Here is a 27693-nt window from a genome sequence, read left to right as displayed (position 1 = left end):
AAAGTTTATTTAAAAACCTTTCACCACAATGGTTCGACCCAACCTTATTATTTTCTATAGCAAAGTTGGATTTCTTAACTGGGACTCAGGGTTGACAGGGTGAAACCTTGCCAATAATATCATAGACACCGCCTTATATGTAATGAATACATTTACCATTGATGGTATCATTTCAAAGATTACACAAGACACATTTCAGTCATGGATCACATTACTGAAGATACACGCTTTCACTTCGAAATCAAAGATGCTATTTCCACCACGCATTCATCAATCTTACGTTCAGATCAGTATCAGCATCGTGGGAAAGAAATCTGCCGTCGTCCTGTCAGAGGTCACCAAAGTGATCAGTCAATACCCACATTGTAAAATCTCTAAGGTTGTCTGTAACAGTGTAATTCTGAGAAAAAGATCGGTCCAGTGTTTTCCTGGACAACAATCGTAACAAAACCGTTTTGAAAGTGATTTTAGTATTTGAGACAGTGTATTGCATTGTTGATGGTACATGTACGTACTGCATTGAGGTAATATGAGTGCACGAATGAACTATTCTGGACAGTTGGTTTGACTCACACGACACATGTTTTACTATATTACTGATTTATAAGGTCATCCACTCCACTACAGAAACGCCCACAATTTTTTTTTGGTTTATACCGTACGTCATCCACTTTAACTATAAATCCTTTAAAAAGACACAGGAAGTAATAAAAGCCATGTGATTTTTCTTTTTATTTAATTGTCATGAAAACTCTGCTGGTATACAGATCTTGTTCAAACACTGATTGTCGTAACGGTACGGTATGCTGTAAAATGGAACAGACATCATATTGTCCTGGGCATTTTAGTGTCAGGTATGTTCGACATATGACTGTCTACAGTGCAGGCTGACTGAATTCAGTGTGAAGAATGTTGACTATGCGGGGCTTTGGCGATGGAAGATCAAACTTTCGAAGTCTGTAATATTTGAATTTAATCTCAGTACTTATCATCGTCGTCTTCTTTCATTGCAGTCGCCAATTTTTGATGAAGTTGACCTGAATGAGTTCAGCGTCGCTGAAAGAAGTATAAAAAACTTCAACAATAGTTTTACAGTAAGTATCCACAGACGTTATTTCTGTATACCCTTTTATAGTCATGGTACGGACCAAATCCAATCAATTTCAGTGGTAGAGATGGACCATCAGACAATGAAACAGGGTGAGAGAGAGTTCAATGTTGATATTTTCACTGCTACAGTTTTACCTGAAAACATTTATCCTGTAAATTTTTTTTTGAAAATGACACCAATCTTTGTGCATGGAAGAGAAGCAACATGACAATGCTTTTTCATCTTTGTAGCAATTTCATGATTAATAATATAACTTTATGGTTATGATTATTTGGTTATAATTTTCTGTAAATTCAACCCAGGAAGATCAATTTATCGCTGTAGGATTAAGATATCTGGCACTTTTTCTGTCCATTTTACAAATTTTCTCAGCTTTAAATCATGCAGCATACTTACCCTTTACGTACAACAAATGCCAAAGTCATTAACTGGTTCTGAAAGAAAAATCATTAAAAATTAATCATATGAAGGGCGATGCAGAAAAAATTACTTTCTAGAAAAACCGTTGAAGCAAGAAATTGGATATTGAGTGACAGTATGTATCTCCATTTTTGTAAACGTAAACGTTTTGCACGATTTTGAGACATTATTTGTGGTAAAAGCTGTTTTCAAATTTAAGAAATTAAAATATTCAACACACTGCGATACAACTCTTCATGTGCACAGCTGACATTAGAGTTTCTTAATTATTTAGAAGTGTTCCTGCTGTCTTATTCATAAGTAAGTCACGTGTAGACTTTCTGCGCTCTCTCGCTGAATTATTTACGCAATAAAAGATAGATGTTCGATGCAAACAAGACAAATTTCCTCGCTCCAGTCACATCATGTGTGACTCAAAACTGAAATTCGAATATATGATTAATGGTGAATTTATACAGGGGTCGATGAATTACTTGACCCAGTGTCAAAGTTCAAACTGTAATGTCACTGTTGCTAACGGCTACATTGTTGTCATCGTTTGATGTCATCCCTGTTTTTAAATAGACTGTGCCAAACTCAGCATAGCTGGAGTGGGTGATGAGGATTGTACCATAGTATAGTGAAAAAAGGGGTGGTTCAGTCAGTACCTTTCCCATTCTGAGTTCAAACTCGTTCTGCTAAAAAAATATTGATAACATTTTACGTTCCGGACGAAATAGTGAAATTATGAATATGAAGTGGTGATGTTTCCATGTCATGCCTTGAAATCCTTCACAGCTTTGATATCTTATCACAAGATTTGTTACATTTACACGTGAGTCACTTATATCCGTTCATGCGTGTGCATCTTAATGGGTGATAACACCAGACTTGCAAGATCAAATTTCACTTGCCCTACATTTACTTAAGAGTCGTGTGTACTGAGCATGTGCGTTTGCGACAACGTATAGGTTTTCGATATTGCACGACATTAACCTTCAAATGTTGGCTGGGGTTTTTACCAGAGTCAATGTCATCGATATCCCATTAGCACCACCGCATAATTTGATTTTCGATGATTTTCACATCCTTCAGGGGCCCCGATGACGTCTGTACAAATCATTTGCTTCAGCAAATTGAATGAAAATTTGTCCCTGGAGACACACATGTAGCATCACTTAGTTTAAAAATTATTAGCAGTAATTCCAGCTACAGCAAAAGCTGCATTAAATGATCGAGCCATCTGACCAAACAATTTTTCGTATGTTGAAACTTTTGCCTACTGACCACACAACTCAAATTTCCCACCATTTTGGTCCCTGCAGCGTTTAATAAAACAAACTTCAGGAGTGAAAAGAGCTGTAAAAATCTCATCCACATCGAGATTCAACAAGCTGACATCATGGTACGCAGTCGTGACCAGGAAATGATGTCACATGTACAATTACTTTACTTCCCTTCATACCAGCAATATGGCCTGAGTAAACCTTTCTCAACAGTATAACAAGAATTTTGATTTTAAAAGTGATATACAGACTGACTCTTATTTGTCTCAACATTTCCAAAAATAGCAGTATAGTCACCTCAATGATGGCACGTAAACATCTTCATTTCCACTTTGGATGCAGCCCATCCGTAGCCTCCTAATACCTGTGCTGATTACTGTCAGATTGGACAAGACATCTGCAATCACTGAACGCATTATACAGTGTTCGTGTGCTTTCAATTTATGTTTTTAAACAAATTGGAGAGGACTGCTGGAACCTCTGAGTCCAACAGCAGAAAAGAGTTGACTTAAGTACAGCCTCTGTGCTGTACATCTTTCTATTTAGAAAGCAGTGAAGGAGCTTTGAATCGTCACAGTGTTGTACACATGTCTCTGACAAGTGGCATAGAAAACTGGTTTTGACATCATGACAGGGAGAAGAAATCCACTGGGACGGTAATGATGTCATCGACTTCCAAGCCAAAGACAGATTTTCACCGTTCACACTAAATCATCCGCCGCTGGCCCTGACAGCGTGAGTGAATGAGTCCCGTGATTGGTGTCGAAAATCCATTTGGAATTTGCTCCCGGTCTTTTGTACTTACGCCCTTGTCTGTTTTCCTCCTTTGTAACCATGGTAACACAGCATGGGCAACGCTTTTGGAAGGGAGTTTACTACTGAAGACAGCCTTTTGTTGCAATAATATTGAACACGATAGATATCTCTAGGCTATAACAAATTTGTACTTTGTGTGCAGTATAGTGGCCCATTGGGATTATAAATCTCATATCTTCTCTCTACGACTCAATTACTTTATGAGTGCACATTTCTAGCTTTCATATGCACTTGCCACAAGTATTTTCTACCGATTTATTTTGAAATCTCAGCAAGTTCACTGACAATCCAGTATAGTACATGTAGTACTTCTTTCTGTTAAAGCCAAAGTACTTCGGTCATAAATTTTCTTTTTTAAGAATTTATTTTGAAATCGGTACAAGCTTTACAGTGCTCCTGGTTTACTGAACTGCAGTTGATTGCCTTGAGTATTATCCCTGAGTTTGTTTGAAAATCTATCAAAGCGCAAAATCCCCAGCTATTGGCAAAATATGATTCCTATATCTATCAAAGCCACTGTACTGTCACCTATTTGTTTCTTTGACCACCAAAGTCAGACAACTCTTTCAGATCCAGACAATTTCTTTTCACATTTCCCCAAAATTTTGATGAAAAACTGTAGCCAATGAAAATTTACGTTCCTTTGGTCCAAAATTTCCAAGAGAATTACAGAAAAATTCATAAAAAGTGGTTAAATGTTGTGTTTCAGTTTAGGTGGGAAAAATGACAGCACTCAGAGGGTTAACATAGTCCAGCAACATATATATATGTGTACTGTAGATGTTTCTGAACAGAGTGTCTATGCAGGGAATGAAAATGAAATACCATCATAAATGAAAACCTGCCTTTGAAAATGCTTTTTATTATTAAAGGCAAAAGCAACATCGTGATATATTGAGTGAAATTCATATTTCAAGTGACAGACAGATTTTTCAACAATCCATAGCACCCTTCTTGGATAAAAATACCCACATGATGTCATAGGTCACCACAGGTCAGGGTTCAAAGGCTCAACCTTTTCACCCCTTATTTCCAATATACAAGCCCACACTCACCACTGATAACAATGCGTTTGGGCCAAATCATAATGATAAAAGGGTTAAGATACCGAGTTCACTCTCCTGCTTGGAAATTTGTCAAAAACAAACCCAAGGCTTATCTGTAGAAAACAAACATTGGCCTATCCCTTTGAAGCCTCCCTCGTCCACGCAAAGTGTCAGTTCTGTTAATTCACATATATTGAATTTCCTTCCTAGTTTCCTGTATTTCAGTCAGATGGGATCAGAGTTTACTTGCTAATTTTGCACCGACTGCCCCCGGCAATTCCTCAGAAGTCGTTTTGTGCGTCATAGCTGGCACGTGTATTTCACATCCTTGATGAGATCTAACGTCAGGAGAATGAAAAATTTCCTGAAAATGTATTGAAAAGAAGATATTATCTCTCAGATGTTGACAAATGATGAGATTTGAACTCTCGTGAACTCAGAATATTTTTTTCTCAAATGCAAGCACTCAAGGAAAGCCAGACATCAGCTTCTTTCAAAAACTTTTATCACTTAAGCGTTCGTCTGAAGTATTTCTGGCAGATTGAAGGATCAAAACCACTGCTTTCCTGGAAGTCCAAGAATCTCATCTCCATTTTTGACCCTTGACCTCTCCAGTGGTGATAATTTGCATGTGCATGCCCGCGAGGCCGGCACTTACTCTGCCTCGCTGTCTTCGACATCTGTCTGATGAAGTGAAAAATGACAGCAAGAGTCGACAGGCAGAGTTAGAATGACAATCATCACAGTAAGAGTTCCCAAAGTCGACGGCCTAAATGGTGACAGCCAATATTAAGCTGTCCTGATAATTTCACAAAAGTGCTTCCAATCAAGCAAAGTAGCCTGCTTGGTATAATTTGATTTTGAAAGTCACTTCACGAAACTAGGAGTTTCTTGTTTGCCATGAAAAATGGAAATTTTATACCATCTACAGCCTAGTTTGGAAATCTATGTATTCAGCGATTTGATTAATCTTGTATGTGTGTATGATAGAGCATATATATATGTATGTGTGTGTGTGTACTTCATGAACTAGAGGGGTCACTGTCCGGGGTCATTGTCAGAAAAATTGCAGCCGGGTTTAATTGAACCATACTTTTCAAGGATAGAGATTTAGCTTAGCAATTTGGCTGCTGATGTATGTCTTCACTCCGGTGAATAGGCGCTGTACATTGTGGGTTCCAATCCAATCGAGAATTTGCAGAATTACCCGCGTTATCAGCTCATTGTTGTCATTTCAGGGGCTAGCACGCTGACTCAGATTACAAGAACTGTCAATTATCAGGGTCTTTGCGACTCCCAGACCTGTAAAAAGGTGTCCTTGTCTTTGCATTTGTGCATCGAGATAAGGTGAATGAAGGTTTTTTTCAAACTCTGCGTCAAAGAGCACGCACTGATTGAAAACGTAATCTTTAGCTTTCTGTATGCATGTGTTAGAAAAAAAGTTGAATTTGCATACCAGTATAAAGGAATGTCACTAAGTTCTCTTTAACCCAGAAAATGTGTGCCAAAACTATTTGTACGACTTCATTCTATTTGTTGACAGCAGGTAGGGATTTCCACAGTATCCAACCAGAAGTGCTCTTACTTCAACCAGACACCGGGTAGACTCCTGCTCAGGAGATAAGTATTAACATACTGATGACAACTCATTTTTTTTTAACCATTTGATATTTTCAGATTATCACACCATTCCGAACACTAGTCTTATTTGCCGACCATCGCAAAGAGATGGAAGAATGGATAAGCGCATTAAAGTCCGTCCACAGCAGGGAATATTATGAGGTAAGCATAGAACACATTGCAAAAGTAATTGCGTTTCACTCTACCCTGTAATTTTGACCATTACGGCAATATGGCTGTATGCTTGAGTGCATGGATTAATGACACCTGTGTTGGTTGTTACAGACACAATTTCCCTCCAAAGGCTGATTTTAGCTCCAATTTTTCAACACACATTTATAGCGTATGTTGTCTGTATGTACGTGAGTGTGTGTGTGTGTGTGTGTGTGTGTGTGTGTGTGTGTGTGTGCAATGTTTTCTCCAGGTTTCTTTCACGGGGGGGGGGGGGGGGGGGGGGATATTCCCTCTGCTTGAAAACTTGGGGAGGACTCGGTTCTGATTTAGGATGGTAATAATAAATTATGCAAATTAATGTTATGCAAATTAAGATTTTTCTAGGTATTAGCAAATTATGGTTATAACATGGATCAACGTTCAATATCAAACTCAGTCCTCCGGCTTTTTGCTCTTTTCCTTGTATGTATGTATGTCTGTCCACTGCAAAAACTTGAGGAAAGCTTCATGTGTCACTTTGGTATGTTACTTGAAGATGCTTTATTGGTTGTGATGGTATTTATATACAACTGACTTTCTAAGACTGAAAAATATACATACCTAGTGAATCACTTACCATTAGAAATTCACTGGTAGGTCTGTTCTGTTTCAGTTTAGGCACACTAATTATGACGTTATTTTTTAAATCATGAATTTCAGCCTACGAGTGATCACGTTGACGCCATATCAGGAATGCATAACTGGTATGCCTGCTCTCATGCCAGACCCACATATTGTAATGTGTGTAGGGAAGCTCTCTCCGGTGTCACATCCCATGGACTCTCTTGTGAAGGTAGGCAGGTTTCACTCACCCCCCTCTCACTTTAAGTGGAATGACCCAAGTTCTCTGCCCTCTGCTATGAATGAGATAGCCCTGTATAAAATAGGACTCCATGGCGTCATTTTTTTTGCTGTGCGTAAAGAGCGAAAATTACATGTTTTTGTGAAGGTTTATGATTTCGTGATTGCTAAAGGGAGGATTTATTCTGCCGCCATTTGAGAAGGTTCACGCCAACCTAGATTGTGCAATGATGCTTATAAAGCGTTTCCAGCAAGTTCTCCATCAGATTTGTCCTACTACAGAGGTAGTTGGATTGTGGTTGATGGTTTGCAGAATATGCTGTTTGTTTCAGTGCAACAAGAATAAGGGACCCAAACTTAAGAAGTGACAAATCACCATATTCATAGGGGGTCAGAATGAGATGCCATTGCAAAGGTCAAATGGTGTTGAGTAGACAATTGGTCTATCCGCTGAGAAAATCTTGCCGGGATATATATTCATATACGGATATCCATATTTACACTTCATACAGACCTAAATCAATTTCTGTTCTCACAAGATTTGTTATTTGACATTCATTGAAATGCTCACCAGATTTTAATCTTTTCCACTGCGTTTTCTCAATGCATTTTCCTTCAGTGCTTTCATTGAGACTTTCCTCAGCACATCAATGTCACCTTCTAAAGTTTCAGGAAAGACCAAAATTGAAGGTTGAATCTGTTTCGGCCTGATTATTAACTTTCAAGTCTGTGTCAGTGCATTTTGTAATGTGCTGTATCTCTTGCCGTGCTGTGAAAGGAGCGGAATGTTTGAAATCTCAGCGAAAACACCAGATTTCCCAATTGTGCATATCTCTAAGCTGATTGTGATCACACTGGCCTTGAATTGTTGCCTTGGGAACAGATTCTCTTCATTGAGAAACACTGTGAAATGCAAGGGCAGTTTTTTCAATGCGCAACTTTCATATCTCATGGTTACATAGAAAGAAGATAAATTTGAGCTTCAAAATACCTGGTAGAAAAATTCACGAGACTAGACAAATACAAAACTAATGAGTTGAAATTGTTCACACATTGCACAAATTTGCTAGAAGCAACCTAACTTTTTTTAATAGTCCTTTGCAAGAAAATTAAAACATACATGTAAAAACTTTGTGTAATCTTTCCATTTGTCATATGACCAGCCTACACCAATCAGCTCGCAGTTATCCTCAGTCCTTGGTCAGGTGATCACATTTGACCAATCAATAGATTGATGGATGGGTAGTTCAACCTTCTGTCATTCTAAGTAAACACGCAGCAATCTATGAAGCTTCAATAATTTCATCACGCAAAGACAGAATGATGGCATTGATTTTACAGTGCAGTGCGTATGGCAAGCCAAGTGTTGCAAAATTCAAAAAACACATTTGTGTGTTCTAAGTTTTCATGTTTATGTTCTTAAAATGTATATTCATGTTCATAAAAACCATGTTCATGTTCTTAAAATGTATGTTTTATTCTTAAATTGTACGTTTATGTTCATAAAAACCATGTTTATGTTCTTAAATTGTAGTGTTCATGTTCATAAAAACCATGTTCATGTTCTTAAAATGTATGTTTATATTCTTAAATTGTCGTTTATGTTCATAAAAACCATGTTTATGTTCTTAAATTGTATGTTCATGTTCATAAAAACCATGTTCATGTTCTTAAAATGTATGTTTATATTCTTAAATTGTACATTTATGTTCATAAAAACCATGTTTATGTTCTTAAATTGTATGTTCATGTTCATAAAAACCATGTTCATGTTCTTAAAATGTATTTTTATATTCTTAAATTGTACATTTATGTTCATAAAAACCATGTTTATGTTCTTAAATTGTATGTTCATGTTCATAAAACCATGTTTATGTTCTTAAATTGTATGTTTATATTCTTAAATTGTATGTTCATGTTCATAAAAACCATGTTCATGTTCTTAAAATGTATGTTTATGTTCTGAAATTGTACATTTATGTTCATAAAACCATGTTTATGTTCTTAAATTGTATGTTTATATTCTTAAATTGTATGTTTATGTTCATTAAAACCATGCTGTTATTCAAACTTTCATGCTTATGTTCATGAAGGTCATTTGTTTGTTCATTGAACAAATTTTATGTTCATTAAAACACTGCTTATGTCCATATCTCCCTGTTAACACTGAGGGCGCTCTGGAGTTAGCAGCACGAGACAGCTATGGCGGCGGACATCAGCAAGTTACACCGCATACAGCGAGAAAAGTGGGCTTTACGTGTGTTTAAAAGCAAAGCTTAGCATATCGTGGATCTAGACAAGTAGAGCGTGCTCGAAAACGGAGATCGATTACAAGTTTGTGCTAAATATCGCCTGTTCTCGGCGGAGAAACTGCACGCTCTCATTCGGAGGCGCAACCAGCGGTTTAACGTTGTAAATGTCTACGCACTTTCAAAGTCCAAAGTCAAAGGCTCAGGGCTGTGTGGTTACTAAATATCGGCGGAGAAACTGCACGCACACCTACAGTCACCTATGGTCGGTCTATTCCGCTCAGCGTCTATGCCCCCATAGACGTGTGTACATCTCCTTCTCAGGCATATGTACACACGTCTATGAGGGCATAGACGCCGAGTGGAATATTCCGACCAAAGGTGACTGTGCTGCACGCTCTCCGACTCGGGGCAAAACCACCGGTTTGCCTACGGCATTTTGGCAGTCCAAAGTCAAAGACTTAGGGTTGTTGTGGCTGTGGGAGGCACTCTGATTAAAATCTGATGTAGAGAATGGTCCGTTACTAGTGAGAAGAGGACCGAACAAAAACAGACCTAAGGGACCGTTCAGTTTTTTACGACCCCGGGGGGGGGGGGGGGACTGGGAAAATCCTATACTTTATGTATTACCCATGATCCTCTTAACGGGCAAACGCCTTTGGCGGCCCACTCTAATTAGGTTTACTTCATGCAATGGCCATGATCGACCCTCTATACCGGCGGGCCACCTTTGGTTGCCCATGAGAATAAAGTTGACTTTACGTAATGGCCCATGACCGTCTTAACCGAAGGGCTGCCTTTGGCGAACCACTCCAATAAAGTTTACTTTATACAATGTCCATGGACATAAGTTGTCTATGGAAATGAAGTTAAAAATTGCCTTACAGTCGTCCTAATTAACAGACGTTTGCATGGATGTGGCTGAGAAGTTTGTGCACTGGCATCTCTGCTACACGAACCCGGTACACGAATCAAGTGTGCCGCGTACCGGAGTTAAAATCCAAACCGTGCGGGTAAATTTGACATATGGGTTTTGGTTATTTTTTAGCGGGGGAGGGGGTCATCAATTTTTTTCGTCTGACAAAGGGGGGTCATCATTTGTGAAAACAGTTCTGTTTGCCAGAGACTGAAGACCAATGAATATACAGGAACGGAAAAGCTGTGACCTAGCTTCTTGCGTCATTTCTCCAGCTGCCAGCTTCTAATAAAAAGCCGGAATATGGTATGTTTATCTGTCAAAATGGTCATTGAACTGAGGTACATTAAAACATGTTTCTGTGATAATAAAGGATGAATTCACAACAGTTCAGTTTTGTCTCGATCCTGTGAAAATTTTGAGAAATTGGTGTGCGCCACGATGCAGTGAAGTGCAATTCGAGAGGTTTCTTAATATTTTCAATTTAATTTTGTCTTTTACCCAGTAAAACTGTTAGAAGACCAAGGGGGAGAGCACGAGAGGGGGGTCCTCCCCCTCTCGCAGTGAAAATTTTGAGAAATGGATGTGTGCAAATGTGCAATCTCAGATGTGTTTCAATTTATTTCGCACAAAGAAATTGAGTTACCCCGCCACATTTTGAGTAATGCCCCCCTGAAGTTTTCAATTTTTTTAGTGACCCCTAACCCCCTCACATTCCTCCGAATACATGGCGAGACACCGGTGAATCGATAGTGCTTTGACCCGGTATGTGATCCGGTGTGTGGTGTCATATTATAATCAACATGACCAAGCATCGATGTAAGTTCTCAGGGAAGGTGTTATCTTTTGTGGTCAGAGAAACAAGGCTCTCACATTCTATTTCATTATATTGTTGTTCCTCACTTTTTCATTGTTACTTGTTCATCTTTATAACATATTTATATTGAGAGAATTAATATATTGGTTTTAACACTAGTTTATTGACTCCTGTCTTGTGTTTTAAATTTTAACAATTTACAGAAGTCAAATAGTCCCCTTTAGATAGTGCCTATGCCATTGAGATATTGCAACAGAAATCCTCCAATGTGATTTCTTGGGTCAGAAAAGAGAAGGAAAACATTGAGTGTACTGAGGTGTAAAGTAGACCTATGTAGTGCATGCTTATATCATAAGTGCTGGGGAAAAAACATAAGAATTGCTTGTGGTAAAAACATTTGCGCCGCCTATGGCGGCGCGCCGGCAAAGAATACATGAGAATAAGGTTCCCAAATTTTGCGAATTTCTGATGCATTGTGACAATTTTTTTTCACTTCTGTTTGTTATGACAATTTTTTTCTCAGGCCATGACAGGACCATTTTTTTTCTTCTATCTCACCTGGTGACAAATTTATTTTCTCAAAATCCTCCATGCCCCCCCCCAGAAATCAAATGGTTCTCCCTTTATCGTATTAGGGTATTTTGTTGTGTGGTCCTCCCCTCACTTGTGACAGACCCATCTCTACATCGGATCAGAGTGCCTCCCACAGCCCTGAGTCTTTGACTTTGGTCTTCGAAAGTGCGTAGACATTTACAACGTTAAACCGCTGGTTGCGCCTCCGAATGAGAGTGTGCAGTTTCTCCGCCGAGAACAGCCGTATTTAGTACAAACTTGTGATCGATTTCCGTTTTCGAGCACGCTCTACTTGTCTAGATCCACGATGTGCTAAGCTTTGCTTTTAAGCACACGTAAAGCCCACTTTTCTCGCTGTATGCGGTGTAACTTGCTGATGTCCGCCGCCATAGCTGTCTCGTGCTGCTAACTCCAGAGCGCCCTCAGTGTTAACAGGGAGATATGGACATAAGCAGTGTTTTAATGAACATAAAATTTGTTCAATGAACAAACAAATGACCTTCATGAACATAAGCATGAAAGTTTGAATAACAGCATGGTTTTAATGAACATAAACATACAATTTAAGAATATAAACATACAATTTAAGAACATAAACATGGTTTTTATGAACATAAATGTACAATTTAAGAATATAAACATACATTTTAAGAACATGAACATGGTTTTTATGAACCTGAATATACAGTTTAAGAACATAAACATGATTTTTATGAACATAAACATACAATTTAAGAATATAAACATACATTTTAAGAACATAAACATGGTTTTTATGAACATAAACATAAATTTTTTGAACACGAACATGAAAACTTAGAACACAAAAATGTGTTTTTGAATTTTGCAACACTTGGCTTGCCATAAGTGCGGCATCCATGATGTTACAGGCTTTTTGCAGTTAAATAGATTTTCACTGACAAAGAGAAACAGACTAGTAACAACATGACCTTTCCTGTCAATCCATAAAATCATTAAGGGGCCAATAGCTTTAACTTCTGATGATTTTTTCACTACGTTTGTTTTGTATGTCAACTACAGATTCTTGTTCAACTCCCAAAAGCAGGTTGAGATACATAGTATTCAGCTTGTCAACTCCGCCTGTACATGTGTAGACTATTGTTATTGTTGACAAGTGAATTGTGGTCCGGACCAGAATTGAAATGTAAACGATAGCAGTGCATTTTACACATAAAGATGCTGTAGTGACAAACTAAATTTTGGTGTTTTTAGAAAATAAAAATAGTGAAAAAAAACCATCTAAAGTTACAGCTACTGATGCTTTTTATGCAAATGTTGTTTTTATTATTCAAATGATGGCAAGAAATGCCAGACATCCAAAAGATCAATAGCAAGACTACTCAATAATCTGGAGATTCTATTATATTTGGGCATTTGCAAGTCAGTCTGTCATTGAGTACAGTTCACCGTGGCATTAACAAGCTCCTTTTTTGAATAGCTGTCTCTTCTACCTTGCAGAGACAGACAGACAGACAGAAACAGAGAGACAGACAGAAAGAGAGAGAGAGAGAGAGAGAGAGAGAGAGAGAGAGAAATTTGTTTGAATTTTTCAATGGAAGTGTTCCATCCTACTTATGTTAAAGGCCTGATAGTGAGACTGACACGCAATGTTATGTCAACTTGTCAAATTTCCTGTCCCATTAAAGTGAACTCAACAGGATTAGGAATTTCATTGGTGTTACTGAGTATAAACAGTTTACATCAGAAAACAGGCACTGAATCACTCCGTGAGCTATTATTGAATCACAGAAATACCTGGCATTTCGTTTGTAATTTTGACAGTCTGCCTGTGAAAATTCAGCGATGAGAGTTGAAACATCGGTCATCATCACCTTGTTGATAAAACAAATCGAACTTTTTACCCACTGAACTTTTTACCTGGACACCAGATGTTGGCTTTCACTGAATAGACACAAGAATCGTATTTTATGTTGAATGTTTTCCCGACAAAGGAGTGACCCAGAAACTGATAAATCTGTTGTGGTTTCTCTGAACAGCATCAGCACCATTTTCCAGATCCTGTGGACAGTAACACCGCACTGTGTGACAGCTGCCCAATACAATGTCTCACCAAAAATCTGTCCTTTTTTTCTCCATTTTCTGTATACAATGCTTAATCTTCTCCAAATGTCAGACCAAAGAAGATTATTTTCACCTGCTAGCAGTTATCTGAGCAATCAAAAGTGAAATATTTGTGAAGTTTATATTTTTAGCATCAATTGTGAATTCTCACTTTTCAATGTGGTGTCAGGTTGGCTTGCAGGTCTGAAAAATGCGTAAAGGGGTTCCCATGAGTGTGTCTCCTTCTCATTAAAGTTTCAAGTCCGGCATTCACAGAGAATGGTTCAAGCCCTCTGGCTGGCTCTGCTTTCTGGAGAAAAAAAAATTCTCAGACGTAAGATTCCACGAAAAATGCCGGCGCTTCCTTTTCATCCGTAACAAGGAATATGTATATTCTGACTGCCGGTTGTGAGGCTTACGTGATTAAATTCTTTGTTTTGTGTCTGTCTGCGCCCAGGTTTTCGATGGTTTCTTGAAATTTACCACACAGTGTATTTGAATAGGACTTACTGCTTGGCCTTTCTGTCCTGTGAAATATGCTTATAAATACCTGTATTCCTGCAGAATGTCACATTGTTGGGTTGATTATGGAGGAGAAAAACCAATTCCTGCTTTGATTCTTGAATAGACACTCATATTACATTGAAACATTCAAGTAAATATAAAACTTTCATGTGTAAAAGTTTTGGTGTGTATTCTTTAACCACATACATTCTTACCTTCCAAAATTTTGAGTGTATGGATGTGAAACAAAGAATTTAATTCCTCTAGCCTGATATAAAGTATGCAGATACAAAGAAATGTAGTTTGTAGATTTTGACTATGTTAGCAAATAGGTCATGTTTATGTACATCGTTATGAAGTGAGTTACAGTTATAAATTTTTTAATTGGCTCACAAAAAATTATTGCTAGTTTGGTTCTGCCAAATTTTTTTGCAAAAATGGTGCGGTTTTATTATCAGCTTGCCCATATTTATAAATACAGGGAATTTAATAGAGTTCTGTCTCGGTATTGGTAAGCTACCCTAGTGTAGAGGAACAGAGCCGGACAAAACTGTCCTGTGAGAATTCATAGTTTAGTTTTGATTTTAATAATAATTTAGATTTGATTTTGCCAATTTTTTATAAAATTTGCAGTTTACTGTAGCAAAGACTGACCATTATATAGGGAAGAGGTGGTAGGGGAGTATTGGATAGAAAGTGATTTCACAGACACTGATAACTTAGACTAGTGTTTCACTGTTATTTTCCATCTAAATTGGAATGGATTCCATTCAGGATAGAAGTCCCTGTATGTCAGTTGTGGATTGAAAATTTGCCCCTTGACAGAAGGAAGCGGCGTTGGTATTTTCTGGTCCTTTTTTTACGAAGGCTTTAACTTGGCTAATGAGACAGCAAGCGACATGCCAATTCAATCCCAGCCTATATCAGTCTGAAAGGATTAAGTCAAACTTGACCTTCAGTTCAGAAATCTCAAAATTTGCAGTGTACATTAAATCAGTGGTCTTGACCCAGATGGAAATTGGAGTCAAATTTGCATCGCCTGGATGTACGAAAGCAGAGATAAACCGTCGCTCTTGATCAGAAACAGCAATCAAAAGCCACTTTACTCTGCATTTACAACAAGCACAACATTTCAGCTTACAGGTTGGCCCTGAGCCATCTCTCAAGGTGATGTGATTGCATAGTATGGAAACCATTCCTTCAATGGGGGGATAGAAGGGACTTTTTTAATGAAAATTACAAGGTGAATATTGAGCAGTTGTGTTCAATTTTTGATTTTTCAGTATGCAAATTCAAGGCTCATAAACGATGTGCAGTGAGAGCTCTGGCAAACTGTAAATGGTCGACGCTGGCAACGGTCGGGATTGAGGTCATAGAAGACGAAGATGGGGTGAGTAACATCCTTTGAACCCCTCTTGAAATGAAAATGGTACGATCCAATCAGTAAACCTGACCAAGGCCAAGTCCTACATACAGATAGGAGAGCATTTTCGATGATCAGTCCAATGGAAAGAAATCTGACCTTTTGCAATTTTAATGAGTAGTCTTCAAAGAAGAATTGTTACAGTATCAAGTACTACAAGGATGATATTTAGATGGAAAATCTATACTTCCATCAAAGTTTTTGAAGAAATCAGTTTTTATTCTGAAGACTGATGAAAAAGCAAATTTTTTTTTTCCATTTCAGGGAATCAAAATTTTTTCAGCAGGGCATTAAACTGCGAGTCGTAATCACATCAGTGAGAGACTCTGAGCTCTAATGTCAAGGTCGTAAATAATGCAAAGAAAGGTTTAAAGTTGGATTGATTTTTGAGATAAGAAATCAATATGATGCAAACGTGTTCATTCTGCAGTCGATGCAGACTGTAATTTTGAAAGCCTGACTAGGCAAGAACATTAAGTAGGGTTTTCAAAGAAACTCATCTTATGGTATGACTAGGAATAAAAAAATTCTGAAAGAGTGAGTTTGTTAGAAGCCATTTCAAATTGCTAATACAGGTTTATCACCTTTCTCTCCCTACTTGATTAAAACGTAACATTTCATTACCCCGGTTATTTTTTTGCTGCTTTAATATTTAATTTACATATGATGACTTTCTGCGTTTTCTTTTCGTAGATTTCAATGCCTCATCAGTGGCTGGAAGGAAATTTGCCCGTCAGTGCCAAATGTATCGTCTGCGACAAGACGTGCGGCAGTGTTCTTCGTCTTCAAGACTGGAGGTGTCTTTGGTGCAAAGTCATGGTCAGTTGTGATTAAAAAAAACTTTCAGAAAAAATAAAGACAGTTTCTTGCCTTTGCTTGCAACATTAAATTTGTGAAATGTGCATGTCAGAGCTTTTCTCCAGGATTTTTTGTTAAGAGATGAACGGATAAAAAAAGAAAAAAAACTGATGTGTTTTTATAGTAAAATATGCAAGGACTATAGAAAGAAAACCTTTTTTTGTATGATGAATGATTCCAATCAAAAGTTTGAAGAAAGCCTCTCAGCATATGGCTGCAATTGCAAATTTTCTACAAAAAGTCATTTTCAGACCAGATTAAACAATATATGAACGATAAAGAATGTACATGTATACAATATTGTCTATATAAGCACTACTTTATAATGGGCAACATTTGTATGAACAAGTCTTTTTCTCTGCATACCATAAACTATTTATTTCCCATTTCTTTTAATAGCTAAAGGGTGTCCATATTTGAAACATATGACACTGCCTTTCATGTCATGAAATTTCTCAGATAAAGAAAGCCAGACCAATTTCAACTGTGTTGAAAAGAAATGTACCTTAAAAAAGCTAATGGATAAAACTCTATTTATATATTTCTTTCTTTGTTTGTTTGTTTATTAATCAGGTGCATACACAATGTAGGTCTCAGTATGTCACAAAATGTCCGCTAGGGCAGTGCAGGGTTTCTCTAATTCCACCGACGGCACTTCACTGCGTGGACTCTGATGGCTACTGGGTAGCGGAGAAGGCCAGCTGCAAGAGCCCACTGCTGGTGTTCGTCAATTCCAAAAGTGGAGATAATCAGGGAGTTCGTTTTCTTCGTCGTTTCAAACAACTTCTAAATCCTGCTCAGGTCTTTGATTTAATGAATGGCGGACCACATTTAGGGTGAGTTTTGTCTGACCATACCAAACCCTCCTTCTTACTATCTTATCTTCTATTTCCAAGATAAATGTATTCATTTATGCAAATTGTATTCATTCATATTTTGCATATGCAAATTGCATTGTAATGGCTTTTTAATGGAGAATATTGCATATGCAAATTACATTGTAATGACTTATGAATGGAGAATATTGCATATGCAAATTACACTTTAATGACTTTTGAATGGAGAATATTGCATATACAAATTATATTGTAATGACTTTTAAATGGAGAATGTTAATTGGCCAAAAGTCAGCATTGTACAATTCTTGCAACTGATTATTTCACTTACGTGGCCATAAAATATAGGGAGTCAGGGTGTTATATGAGGAGCTGAACAAGCAATGTCCATGTTCTTTAGGAATTCACAATAGCTGCGAGTAAAAGAATTCAGTTTTGCCGATAAAAACAAAGTTGCAAGTTGTAAGAGAAACTTTTAGTAGTTAAATTTTAATATCATAAAGTTAAAAATATGTGAGAAGAGCTGAGACTGTTCATGTAACTTTATCATTAAAATTGTAGACAACCCTATAGACTTTTTCAATTATGTAGAAGTTTATTGCAATCTAAAATGTTACAGTTTTAAAAATAATTGTTTTAAATTATCTCCAGGTTGCGCTTGTTCCAGAAATTTGAGACATTCCGTGTAATTATTGCTGGGGGAGACGGCAGTGTGGGGTGGGTTCTTGCCGAGATGGACAAAATGGACATCCACAGGAAGGTAAGAGGAACACTCACAATTTCTGTTGCCTTTCTCCTTATGAAAGCATTGCTTGCAATTAAGTGTTCGGTAGATCAGGACCAAATAGCATCCAGGGTAAATGTGATGCGTCTTTTTACAGAAAAGTGAAGGACACATCCAACCAATCTGCTCTGTCGGTAGTGGCCTTGAATTCAAGTCATACAAGTGCTAAATCTTGTAGTATAGAAATGATCAGATTTGTGATTTTTCTCATTTGATATTTGCCAGTTTGTACTCCATGGTGCATTTAAAGGAACATTGATATTTCAGTATGAGGACTGAAAAGAGTTACAGCCATCATGAAAGTTCAGTACTCTGTAGAAAGTATTTCTCACAGAACACTCAGCAGTAAGAAATTAAGATATTATGCTTTGAGTTGCCGTGATGACTTCACCCCTTTCACTACTGAGTTTTAGTACAGCCCGCATTGGACCTGTCCACATGGATGTAGGAGGGAAAGGGTTCATTTCCATGAACTGTGGAGATTCAGTGCTTCCTGATAATTGCCAAACCAAATACTGTGTACTTTAAGCATTGATTCATACCGAGATGAAAACTCAGTAAAATCACGCTGGGATGACCTCCATACTGACTAGCCATGGGAAGATGGCCAATTATCAGATGGAAGTTTTATAATGTCGGTCCAACAATAATAGAGCTAGTTAGTAAAGAGAGACAGGTGAAGATTTTTCACTTTGATTCAGTTGCCATGACGATCTGTGATGTCGGTGACCAACAAAAGGACAAACCAGTTGTGTATGCAGATGTTTAACAACTCAAGAACTCTACAGTGAATTTCTAAATTTAGAAGGATTTTTCTCTGACTCACGCAACCATCAGTGAAATATTCATATTCCAACAGCAGGAAGACTCTTTGCATATCAACGTTTTCCTCCCCCGAGACAGTTAACATCCTGTTGGAGGGGAAAAAACAAATAAATTTTCCAAGAAGTGGCATTAACACCTCCACAGGGTACTGGCGATGTTCTATATTTGGGTTTTCAGAATTTTGCCCCGTCATAATGATATTATCATCCGCTATCAACCTTCCCATCCCTGAACTAGAGGTACTGAGGTCAAAGAATATTGTCTTGATTCAGTATTCATCACTCTGTCAAGTGTATTTCCAATTTACAGTTGATATAAGATAAAATGCGCCTTCAGCATATTGGACTCTCAACTCTTGTGTGCTTCTTGTGTGGAATTATATTGAAGCTGTGGAATAAATGAAATTTACACCATCCAGTTATTGTGAAAATCAAAAACGAATTCTTTTCCCATAGAGTAAACATAGGGGTAGCAGACATTTTGAATTTTATGTAAATTCAGGTAAATTTTAGATCATATTTTTTTTTGAAAACCAAAATTAGCACGGTGACACCTGATTTTAATTCCTGATTGTGAAAGAGTATTGTTTAAAGATTTCTCAAAGAAAAGTTTGAGCAAGAGTTTTTTAAACTTTCTGTTTCGAGGCACTTATTACCTTTAACTGCTTGATGAAAGTGACAGCCTTGAATTTACAGTATTTGATTGATTCAGTGTTTTTAATATCAGAGCTAGAGTTTCCAATAACGGTCAGAGGTAAGAATTCCTGTTAACCCTTTGAGCGCCAAAGTCACTGTTTGTCGCCTTTAAAAAATAAATGCCAGTCAAATTTTTCAAAGATTTTTGCCAAAATTTTGATAAGAAACTGTAGCCGATAAAATGTAATGATCATTTGATTCAAAAATTGAAGAAAAATTCATAAAAATTTGTAAAATGTTGCACTAAAATTTTGGTGGGAAAAAAATCAGCACTCAAAGGGTTAAATATTTTGGAAAAAATTTGCTGTAGGTCAGAGACACAAGAGCAATCAATGCTGCTTTCTATGTAAAAGTGAATTACAATTGAAACATTCAGTGAAAGTGACATACACATAGTAAAAATAACTGAAATATTAAATTATTCATCCATTGTCGCCATAGTTTCAATCCAGTTGAAGCAGTCACATTGTGAAGGTGGCTGGCTGATTGTGTGGTAGTCGTAAAATGCATACCCAAAAGGCAAAATAATTCAATTTTTTTATTCTGCTAGGATTTTAACCATAGACCTTTTTTAATAACACAAATAGCAACCATTTTGTTCAGATCTATATTTAGCAAATGAAGACCAACAAATCAAAGACATTAATCAGCAAGGTGGAAATGTGAACTTCTGTGAACTTCCGCTAACAGCAACTTATATTTTCTTTGCAGTGCCAAATAGGGGTGTTGCCCCTCGGAACAGGCAACGATCTGGCTCGGGTACTGGGATGGGGTACGGTCATTGACGACGATGCGCAATTACCAGCAATAATTGAAAAACTTGAAAGAGCACGAACCACAATGCTTGATAGGTATGCAGCAGAGCCAAACACAGTATCTCACTGATTTCAATCTGTCCTCTCCCACTCATCGTCTTTAGTATCTCCTTGGTTAACTTTTCCTTAAGTCATCCACTCGAAAAGCTCAGTCACTCTGTATGTCTCTAACCTGTCACACCTTCCATCTATATTCTCCCAAGTTTCCCCTCTGGGGTCTCTTTCATTTAAATCCATATACCCCCATAGTTTTGAATATACTGGTCCAGGATAATTGGATGAAACCAAATCGTGTTGGTCCAAGGGTTGAATTACCCACCTTCCTTCCTCAGTTTTTACTATCAAATCTCACCGTCAACTTTCCACTGGGCGTAATTTCAACAATCTCCCTTCTCCCCCATTCTATTGAATTTTTCAGTAATTTCGCATCAATCAGAGAATATTTCCTGCTGATGTTTTTGCATCAGCAGTGGTGTACATCTACCACATCTCTGCATTTCCTCAGTGTCGTCCGGTTACATCGTTATTCCGATCACACTGCGTCGTGGTTCACCTCACTGCCGTGCCATTAAAAGTTATCAGTTTTCCGTGAATCACTGTTTATCACCATGACGATCTCATCTCTCCCATCTCCAGATGACTTTTAGTATCTCAGAGACTGAACATCAATCTCTATATCTGAACTACCGAATCTTATCCAAGCATAGATAAAACAATCTCAGCTCTTATCTGAAGTCATCTCCACGCAGACTTCTCTACAATCTTATCCAAGCATAGATAAAAACAATTTCAATTCACATCTGAAGTCGTCTCCACACAAACATCTCCCAAGCCATTCTACCTCATCACAGCATCAACAAAAAGACAATATTTTATTATGATTAAAATTGTACTGTATCCTCCTCATAGGAAGTCAAAATTTCAATCCTCGTTTGCTTTGAGTATCTTCAAAATATATCTTCCCGTCGACAGATGGAGCATTATGGTCAGGGAACACCCGGAACCTTACAACTACGAATCCACAGAGTCCACAGAAGACATCAAACACCCGGACTTCAGCAGCACCGCCGAAGTGGAAGCTGCCATCTCCAATTACGAAGACTCGGTGGCAGAACATCTGGCAAAGATCTTACAGTCGGACAAACATTCTGTCGTCATTTCATCAGCAAAGTGAGTCCCACAGCTTCAATCTCTCTGGAAGGAAATTCAAATTATTGATTTCATAATGGCAATCATTAAATTTTACAGTTAAATTTTCAAATTTAGAGCTATTTTTATTTCTAAATACTTTTTATTGTGGTCCATGGCAGATAACCATATCAGAATTCTATTTCTGAAGAAATTCAAATTATATAATCAGAAACATTACTGATTATGAATATCTTTAAAATCATTGACAACAACTTTTGTTCATACTCTATACAAGGAGTGTTTAAGCACATCCTTAACAAGATAAAGATAAGAAACAGAGAACAGCATTTTTGAAAAGTTAATTCTCCATGCCAAATTTAGCAATAGCGTCTACCGCAGTACTTCTTGCCTTCATCAATTTTTGATGGGAATCCACCGATTAAGTAAACCATGATGTACTTGTAATTAAAGTAGACGAGGATTTTTTTATAAGCATCTCTAAAAACTGTTTTTATAACAGGGTGCTTTGTAAAACTGTGAAAAACTTTGTGGCTCAAGTGGGTGCAGGGTATTGTGAGAATAGTTCTGACACAACTGAGGCTGAAACCATGAAACAAAAGGTAAGCATAACTTTTAACCTCTGTCCTCCAGTATATGTGCTCAACCAAGCCACTGAAAGCAATGGGTTTAACCCTTTCACCACCGTGGTTTGTCCCAAATCAATTGTTTTTATGGTAAAGTTGGACCTGTACACAGGGAACTGGGGTGAAAGGGTTAAGGCCTCGGTCTGGCTGTGAAAATAATGAATCCATTACTGCTTGTCAGACTGGCTTTAAAAACATTGGCTTGATCTTACATTTGAACCAGAAAGGCTCAAGTAGCCAGTAGCAGTTTGTATACAGATTGGCTAATCAATAAGCAACAAGATAAATGTGATTATGTACGTAACTGTGCCTCCATGATGTGAAACATATACCATTTAGTATTTCGAGCGACAATTTCTTCTGACTTTAAATGTGAAACGTACTTGAGGCTCTATGTATAATCTGAGATGCTGGTGTACGGTAACTGCACGTCCCTTCTTCCTCCAGTGTGCTGTATTAAATGAGAAACTTGAATCCCTTCTGAAAACGCTCAACGAGGAATCCAACGCAACGCCAATACCGGCCGGAATGCCGGTATCACAGTACGTCAAAGAGATGGAGTCGCCGAAGGAGGCCAATCACAAGGAAGAGAAGGAGATTGACGAGATAGAAGAGGAAGATGAGAGTGCCGCTGTTTCTCAGGATAAGGACACCGTGCCGGAAGTTCCCACCCGTATATTCAAACCGAGGGACGCATTGATGTTACGAGCCAATAGCTTGAAGAAAGCTGTCAGGCAGATAATTGAGCAGACAGAGAAAGGTAAGGCATCAGTTGAAAAGTTCAAAGGTCATCTGTAAAAGAAGAGTTAACAAGTTTAAAGGTCAATACCAAAACATCAGTTGAAAGTTCAGAGGTCACTTTTACAAAGATTAAAAAATTCAAAGGTCATTATTTATAAAAAAGGTTGAAAGTTCAAAGGTCAATATCAAAACAAAAGTCGAAAGTTCAAAGGTCACTTTTCCAAAGAAGTTTAAAAGTTCAAAGGTCAATATCAAAAACAGTATTTGAAAAGTTCAAAGGACACTTACTGAAACAGTACTTGAAAAATTCAAGAGAGTCTGATATGTAGTTTGTAGTCTTTGCAGCATGACTGACAAGTCTCTCTTACTTGAGAGGCAATTTTTTTTAACAAAGTTGGATTTGTTAGAGTTTTTTGATTTTTTTTTTATCAAATTGTTTCAGCGGTTGATGAACAAAATGCCCACACACAAGAACAAGGCACCCTAGCAACAGTGGAAGAAGGAATCCCATCGACAAGCAAAGATCTCCCAGTCATCATGGCACCGGAAATAGAGGTAACCATGACGATGGATGAGGCGGAGGAAGAGGAGGAAGCCAAACCGAGCATCAGCGAGTCAGAACAGATTGAGGTGGATCGGCTCAGTGTTGGGGGAGGTGGAAGTGGAGGGGGAGAAGCAGCTGCTGCTGCAGAGGCAAGGGGGACCAAGACCCCGGGGAGTCGGAGTCCCCTCATGGCACTGAGAAAACACTTTTCAGGCTACTCATCGAGTGCAAAGGCCAAGAGCGAAAAGAAAAAACTGGGTGAGTGAAGATTATTGTTTCTACAAATGTCAGAAATCAAGATTGTGGTGAAGGTTTACTGTGTGAATGTTCTAGAACTCAATCCATCAGATTTTTTTAATGAAAGAAAAATGACTGCTCGTAATAAGCCTGTATTCAAGAGAATTTATTGTATTATGGCAACTTTCAGTTTGAAGCTGCAGTGCAACTTTTCCTTTTGTAAGTAGAGGAAAAGTCAAAAAATATTTTCAATTACTGAAAGAAGAATCCAGAAAAATGAATGCTAAGTCGTCTCATTTAGAACTATAATTTCACAAACTCAAAATCTTTTGCTTAAAGTTGGTTTCATTTTAAAGACATTTGGTTTCAAATTGACACAAACTATGAGCCACCCATCTTAATGTTTCTACACGAAATTGTCACAGCCGTTGCTGAGTGGTCGAATCTATGTGCAGGGATGCTGGGGTGAAACCAGTTTGTCAAAATGTGATGTTAGCGCCCTCATCTGTGTCCCGACCTCATATTTCTCTTTCTCTGCCTAGAACTGTGTGATTGAAATTACCCATCTTTATAATCCGCTCTTTGCTTCTTTTCCTTCCTCTCTATAGAAAAAGAGTTGCTCAAACTCTCTCCAGATAGCTTTAAAATGCGAAGGATATGTCACGGTAGTACTTTGGTGCCACCGTCCAATGTGGGCACGGGTCCCATCGGCTTGTCTAGTAGAATAAGTAGCATGGAGAACATATCTGCCCTGCCAGGCAAGTTGGGTTTTTCTTCCTACCATGTGGACTTGGTGGAGTCTTGTGTGTTTTGTTGTTATTAAAACAGAAAGAAGACACATAATCCGATTGGCTGTTGTAAAGCAATGTCATCATCTTATTGGCTGCTGTCATGTCATGTGACTGTCAGCTGAATGAGGTCATGCTGTTGATTGGCTTATTGAATACCTCTATCCTCTTTGTGCATGTGCTTTGTGTCTTGATTTAATCTTTTGATGATTGAATTTGATGTGGCCTGTTTCCTTGTCATTGTCGTGTTTGATGTTATCGGAAGAGCTTTGATAATCCTAGTTTGTAAGTTGCAAGCCAGGCCCTCACAGCTCACATTGTCTGTCACTATGTCAACAAAAATGGCGATGCTTGAAATCTTGCTTCTTTTGAAAGGCATGGCTCATCACTATTTCCTCACAATGGCATTTGCCCGTCTTCTGTCTTTCCCGAGTATCATCACTTGTTGCGATTTTCCACCGGAATGGCTCATTTTCCCTTTCCAAGCATTCTACAAGCCCAGGAAGGATAGAAACTTCCCTTTGAATCTCACACAGCAATGATCTCAGCTGTTTTGTTCTCCTTCAACCCCATCCCCACCCTCAGTCCAAAACCCAGTCTGCCAACTCCCACCCCTACCCCCCCACCCCAACATCCCAAACACCTGCATTTTGTGCTCGAGTTTCTAACAGGCAAATACTACAAGCTATTGGAAATGTTTGTCAGTGTTTGAAAGCAACTAACACTGGCTCTGTTTATTACCCCAGCACGAAACATGTTGCAAAATATTCATGCCAGCATTGTCACACAGTACATACACACAACATTCCTGAATGTGTAAATAAGTACAAGCACTGTATGTGCAAGTCAATGCAACAACGTATCATACGGCTAGTGCATCTCACAATCTATGTACATATATGTGTTCTGAGGAAATCACCTTTGGAATAACAGCATTGATTTAAATCACTGTTGCATGTAGGTGTGTTTCAGAAACGATGGATTCAAGTATATCTGAATACTGCAGGGCGGATCTAATAAAAAATATTTGCATTTCAGTAAAATAATCTCATAATGTAGTACTTCAACAATGAACACCTTTTGAACTCATTTCACATAACACCATGCTTGACATGCAAATCTATATTCTTTCTACAACTGCACTTTGAAACCATGCTTTACTTGAACATTTTCCCTGTTGCACCATTTTCAAGGCAAAATTTTGCACACAAGTGTCTGACACTCATGTCAATATTTTAGTAGCGTTGAAGCTCCTCTTTTACAACTCAAGCTGCATAATTAAAAGCTGATTTCACCAGTAATATGATGTTCGATAAATGAAAAAAAAGACCAGACAAAAAAGTACAAAAGAAGCAGACGATTATTGCAGTATTTTTCTCATAATTTCTTTCTTCCCTGTTCTTGCGTTATCATACAGGACTCAACACTCTCTTTTGTTCCCTGTCAAGGGGCGCTCCACCTATGAGCAAAAGTATGTTCTGGTTTTCTACAAGGGAAGCTGATCAACTGGCAACAGAGTTTTTACAGGGGGGGTAGGAGGGGGGGTGGGGGGATGGGAGTGGCCTCATACTCTCTTTTGTCATGATATGCAAGGCTTACCTTACAAACTATTCCTTTAACTGCTCTATGTGGGCTCTTTACAAATACAACTCACCCCCAAAACAACAAATGAACTGAAAAACGCTAAAAAACAAGAAATTTGCTGGAATTGTCTATCCCATAAAATTGTCTCTGTAATACCAGTTTGCACATATCCGTAATACAAGGATGTAGACAATTTTGGTTACAGGTGGAAAAAATAAAATTACAGGCAGTTTAACTACAAGTAGTGTATATATGCACATTAAGTTTGTGCAGAATGTCCTGATTTTTCACTAAAACTAAGTTTTCAGAGCCAGCAAATTTTAGCTGACAGTCGGTTGTTTTTACTGTCTGCCAGCTATTTTCTACATCCCTCTAACTGCAGAAAACTGACAATTTAGATCAGACTCTTTTGCCTGTTACACGTTTCCCTTTGTATTAACTTTCATACTTTAAGCTTTATAAATGTATAGTCCATCATACATTCATTCATTCAGTAATATTTCTTTTTCTTTCTTATTAAGGATTTTTTTTTCCTTTTCCTCAAAATCATCTATCCTCTCTTTTCATACCATTAGTGTTTTCTTAAATGTCACATTTTTTTGTACCATTCCATAATATCAAGAATATTGTCTGCATCTTCTCATTCTTTCACTTCTGATTTTCCATACCTTTGCATTCCCAGCCTTTTTTTGTCCATTGTTATTCACCTTATGTCATTACCAAGTCTATTCTGCGTAGTCTTTCTAGTCTGCTATCATCCATTTAATATGATTCTCTGTTCCATATCCTTCAGCTGACCTATCGCTTTTTTCTTGTCATCAGGAAACTTTGACAATATAATCGCAGAAATTCCATGCAATCAATCAAGAAGCTCATCTGTCAACTCCTGAAAAAAATGTGTAGCAAATATTCAACATCTACTTCTTAATGAAAGAATATCTATATGTCACAAGATTGGCCGGTTATCATCAGTGCCTCCTTTAATGGCAGCGCCCTCAAACAGCATAGCTTAGAAAACTTTTGTATTTGAAGCTTATATCGCTGTATCATCACATATATTTTCCCTACCCTGATGAAAAGTCCATTACTATAAGCTTCGTTCATTTGCAGATTCATCAGTAAATATTAATACAAAGATTTAGATTGAATAAAAAATAATAGCTAACTTTGCAGACAAGCTGTACAGTCGTTTAAAGATATAAAAGTACCGCCTAGGCATGGTGGGACAGGTTGTCAAAACATTCACCAACACTAAACTTTGCCTGCCGTAGTGCAGTGAGTTATCAGTAATTTACACAAGTCACACAACTTTTAAGCGTACAATTGTCATTTTCTCAAACTAGACTGGTTACTAT

At 37.8% G+C, this 27693-nt stretch overlaps 1 protein-coding gene across 7 annotated transcripts in view; it reads left to right on the top strand.

The window, feature by feature from the left end:
• The window catches only part of LOC139118843 (diacylglycerol kinase delta-like), a 165841-nt gene that overhangs the window by 124152 nt on the left and 13996 nt on the right, over nucleotides 1-27693 (top strand). For 3 of the 7 annotated variants that reach the window (XM_070682340.1, XM_070682344.1, XM_070682347.1), the window contains 14 exons: nucleotides 1014-1094; nucleotides 6336-6440; nucleotides 7152-7284; nucleotides 15717-15823; nucleotides 16550-16675; nucleotides 17288-17550; nucleotides 18202-18310; nucleotides 20566-20705; nucleotides 21642-21839; nucleotides 22321-22420; nucleotides 22892-23204; nucleotides 23628-23987; nucleotides 24575-24724; nucleotides 26172-26225. In XM_070682340.1, coding sequence (XP_070538441.1) covers nucleotides 1014-1094; nucleotides 6336-6440; nucleotides 7152-7284; nucleotides 15717-15823; nucleotides 16550-16675; nucleotides 17288-17550; nucleotides 18202-18310; nucleotides 20566-20705; nucleotides 21642-21839; nucleotides 22321-22420; nucleotides 22892-23204; nucleotides 23628-23987; nucleotides 24575-24724; nucleotides 26172-26225 — 2239 coding nt within the window. Of the gene's footprint in view, nucleotides 1-745; nucleotides 855-1013; nucleotides 1095-6335; nucleotides 6441-7151; nucleotides 7285-15716; nucleotides 15824-16549; nucleotides 16676-17287; nucleotides 17551-18201; nucleotides 18311-20565; nucleotides 20706-21641; nucleotides 21840-22320; nucleotides 22421-22891; nucleotides 23205-23627; nucleotides 23988-24574; nucleotides 24725-26171; nucleotides 26226-27693 lie in introns of those variants that run through there. The other 4 variants (XM_070682343.1, XM_070682346.1, XM_070682345.1 and 1 more) reach the window with 3 other exon arrangements.

This window comes from Ptychodera flava, chromosome 19 (genome assembly GCF_041260155.1).
Source record: "Ptychodera flava strain L36383 chromosome 19, AS_Pfla_20210202, whole genome shotgun sequence".
NCBI classification, from domain to species: domain Eukaryota; kingdom Metazoa; phylum Hemichordata; class Enteropneusta; family Ptychoderidae; genus Ptychodera; species Ptychodera flava.
This window is presented reverse-complemented; position numbering and strand designations above follow the sequence as displayed.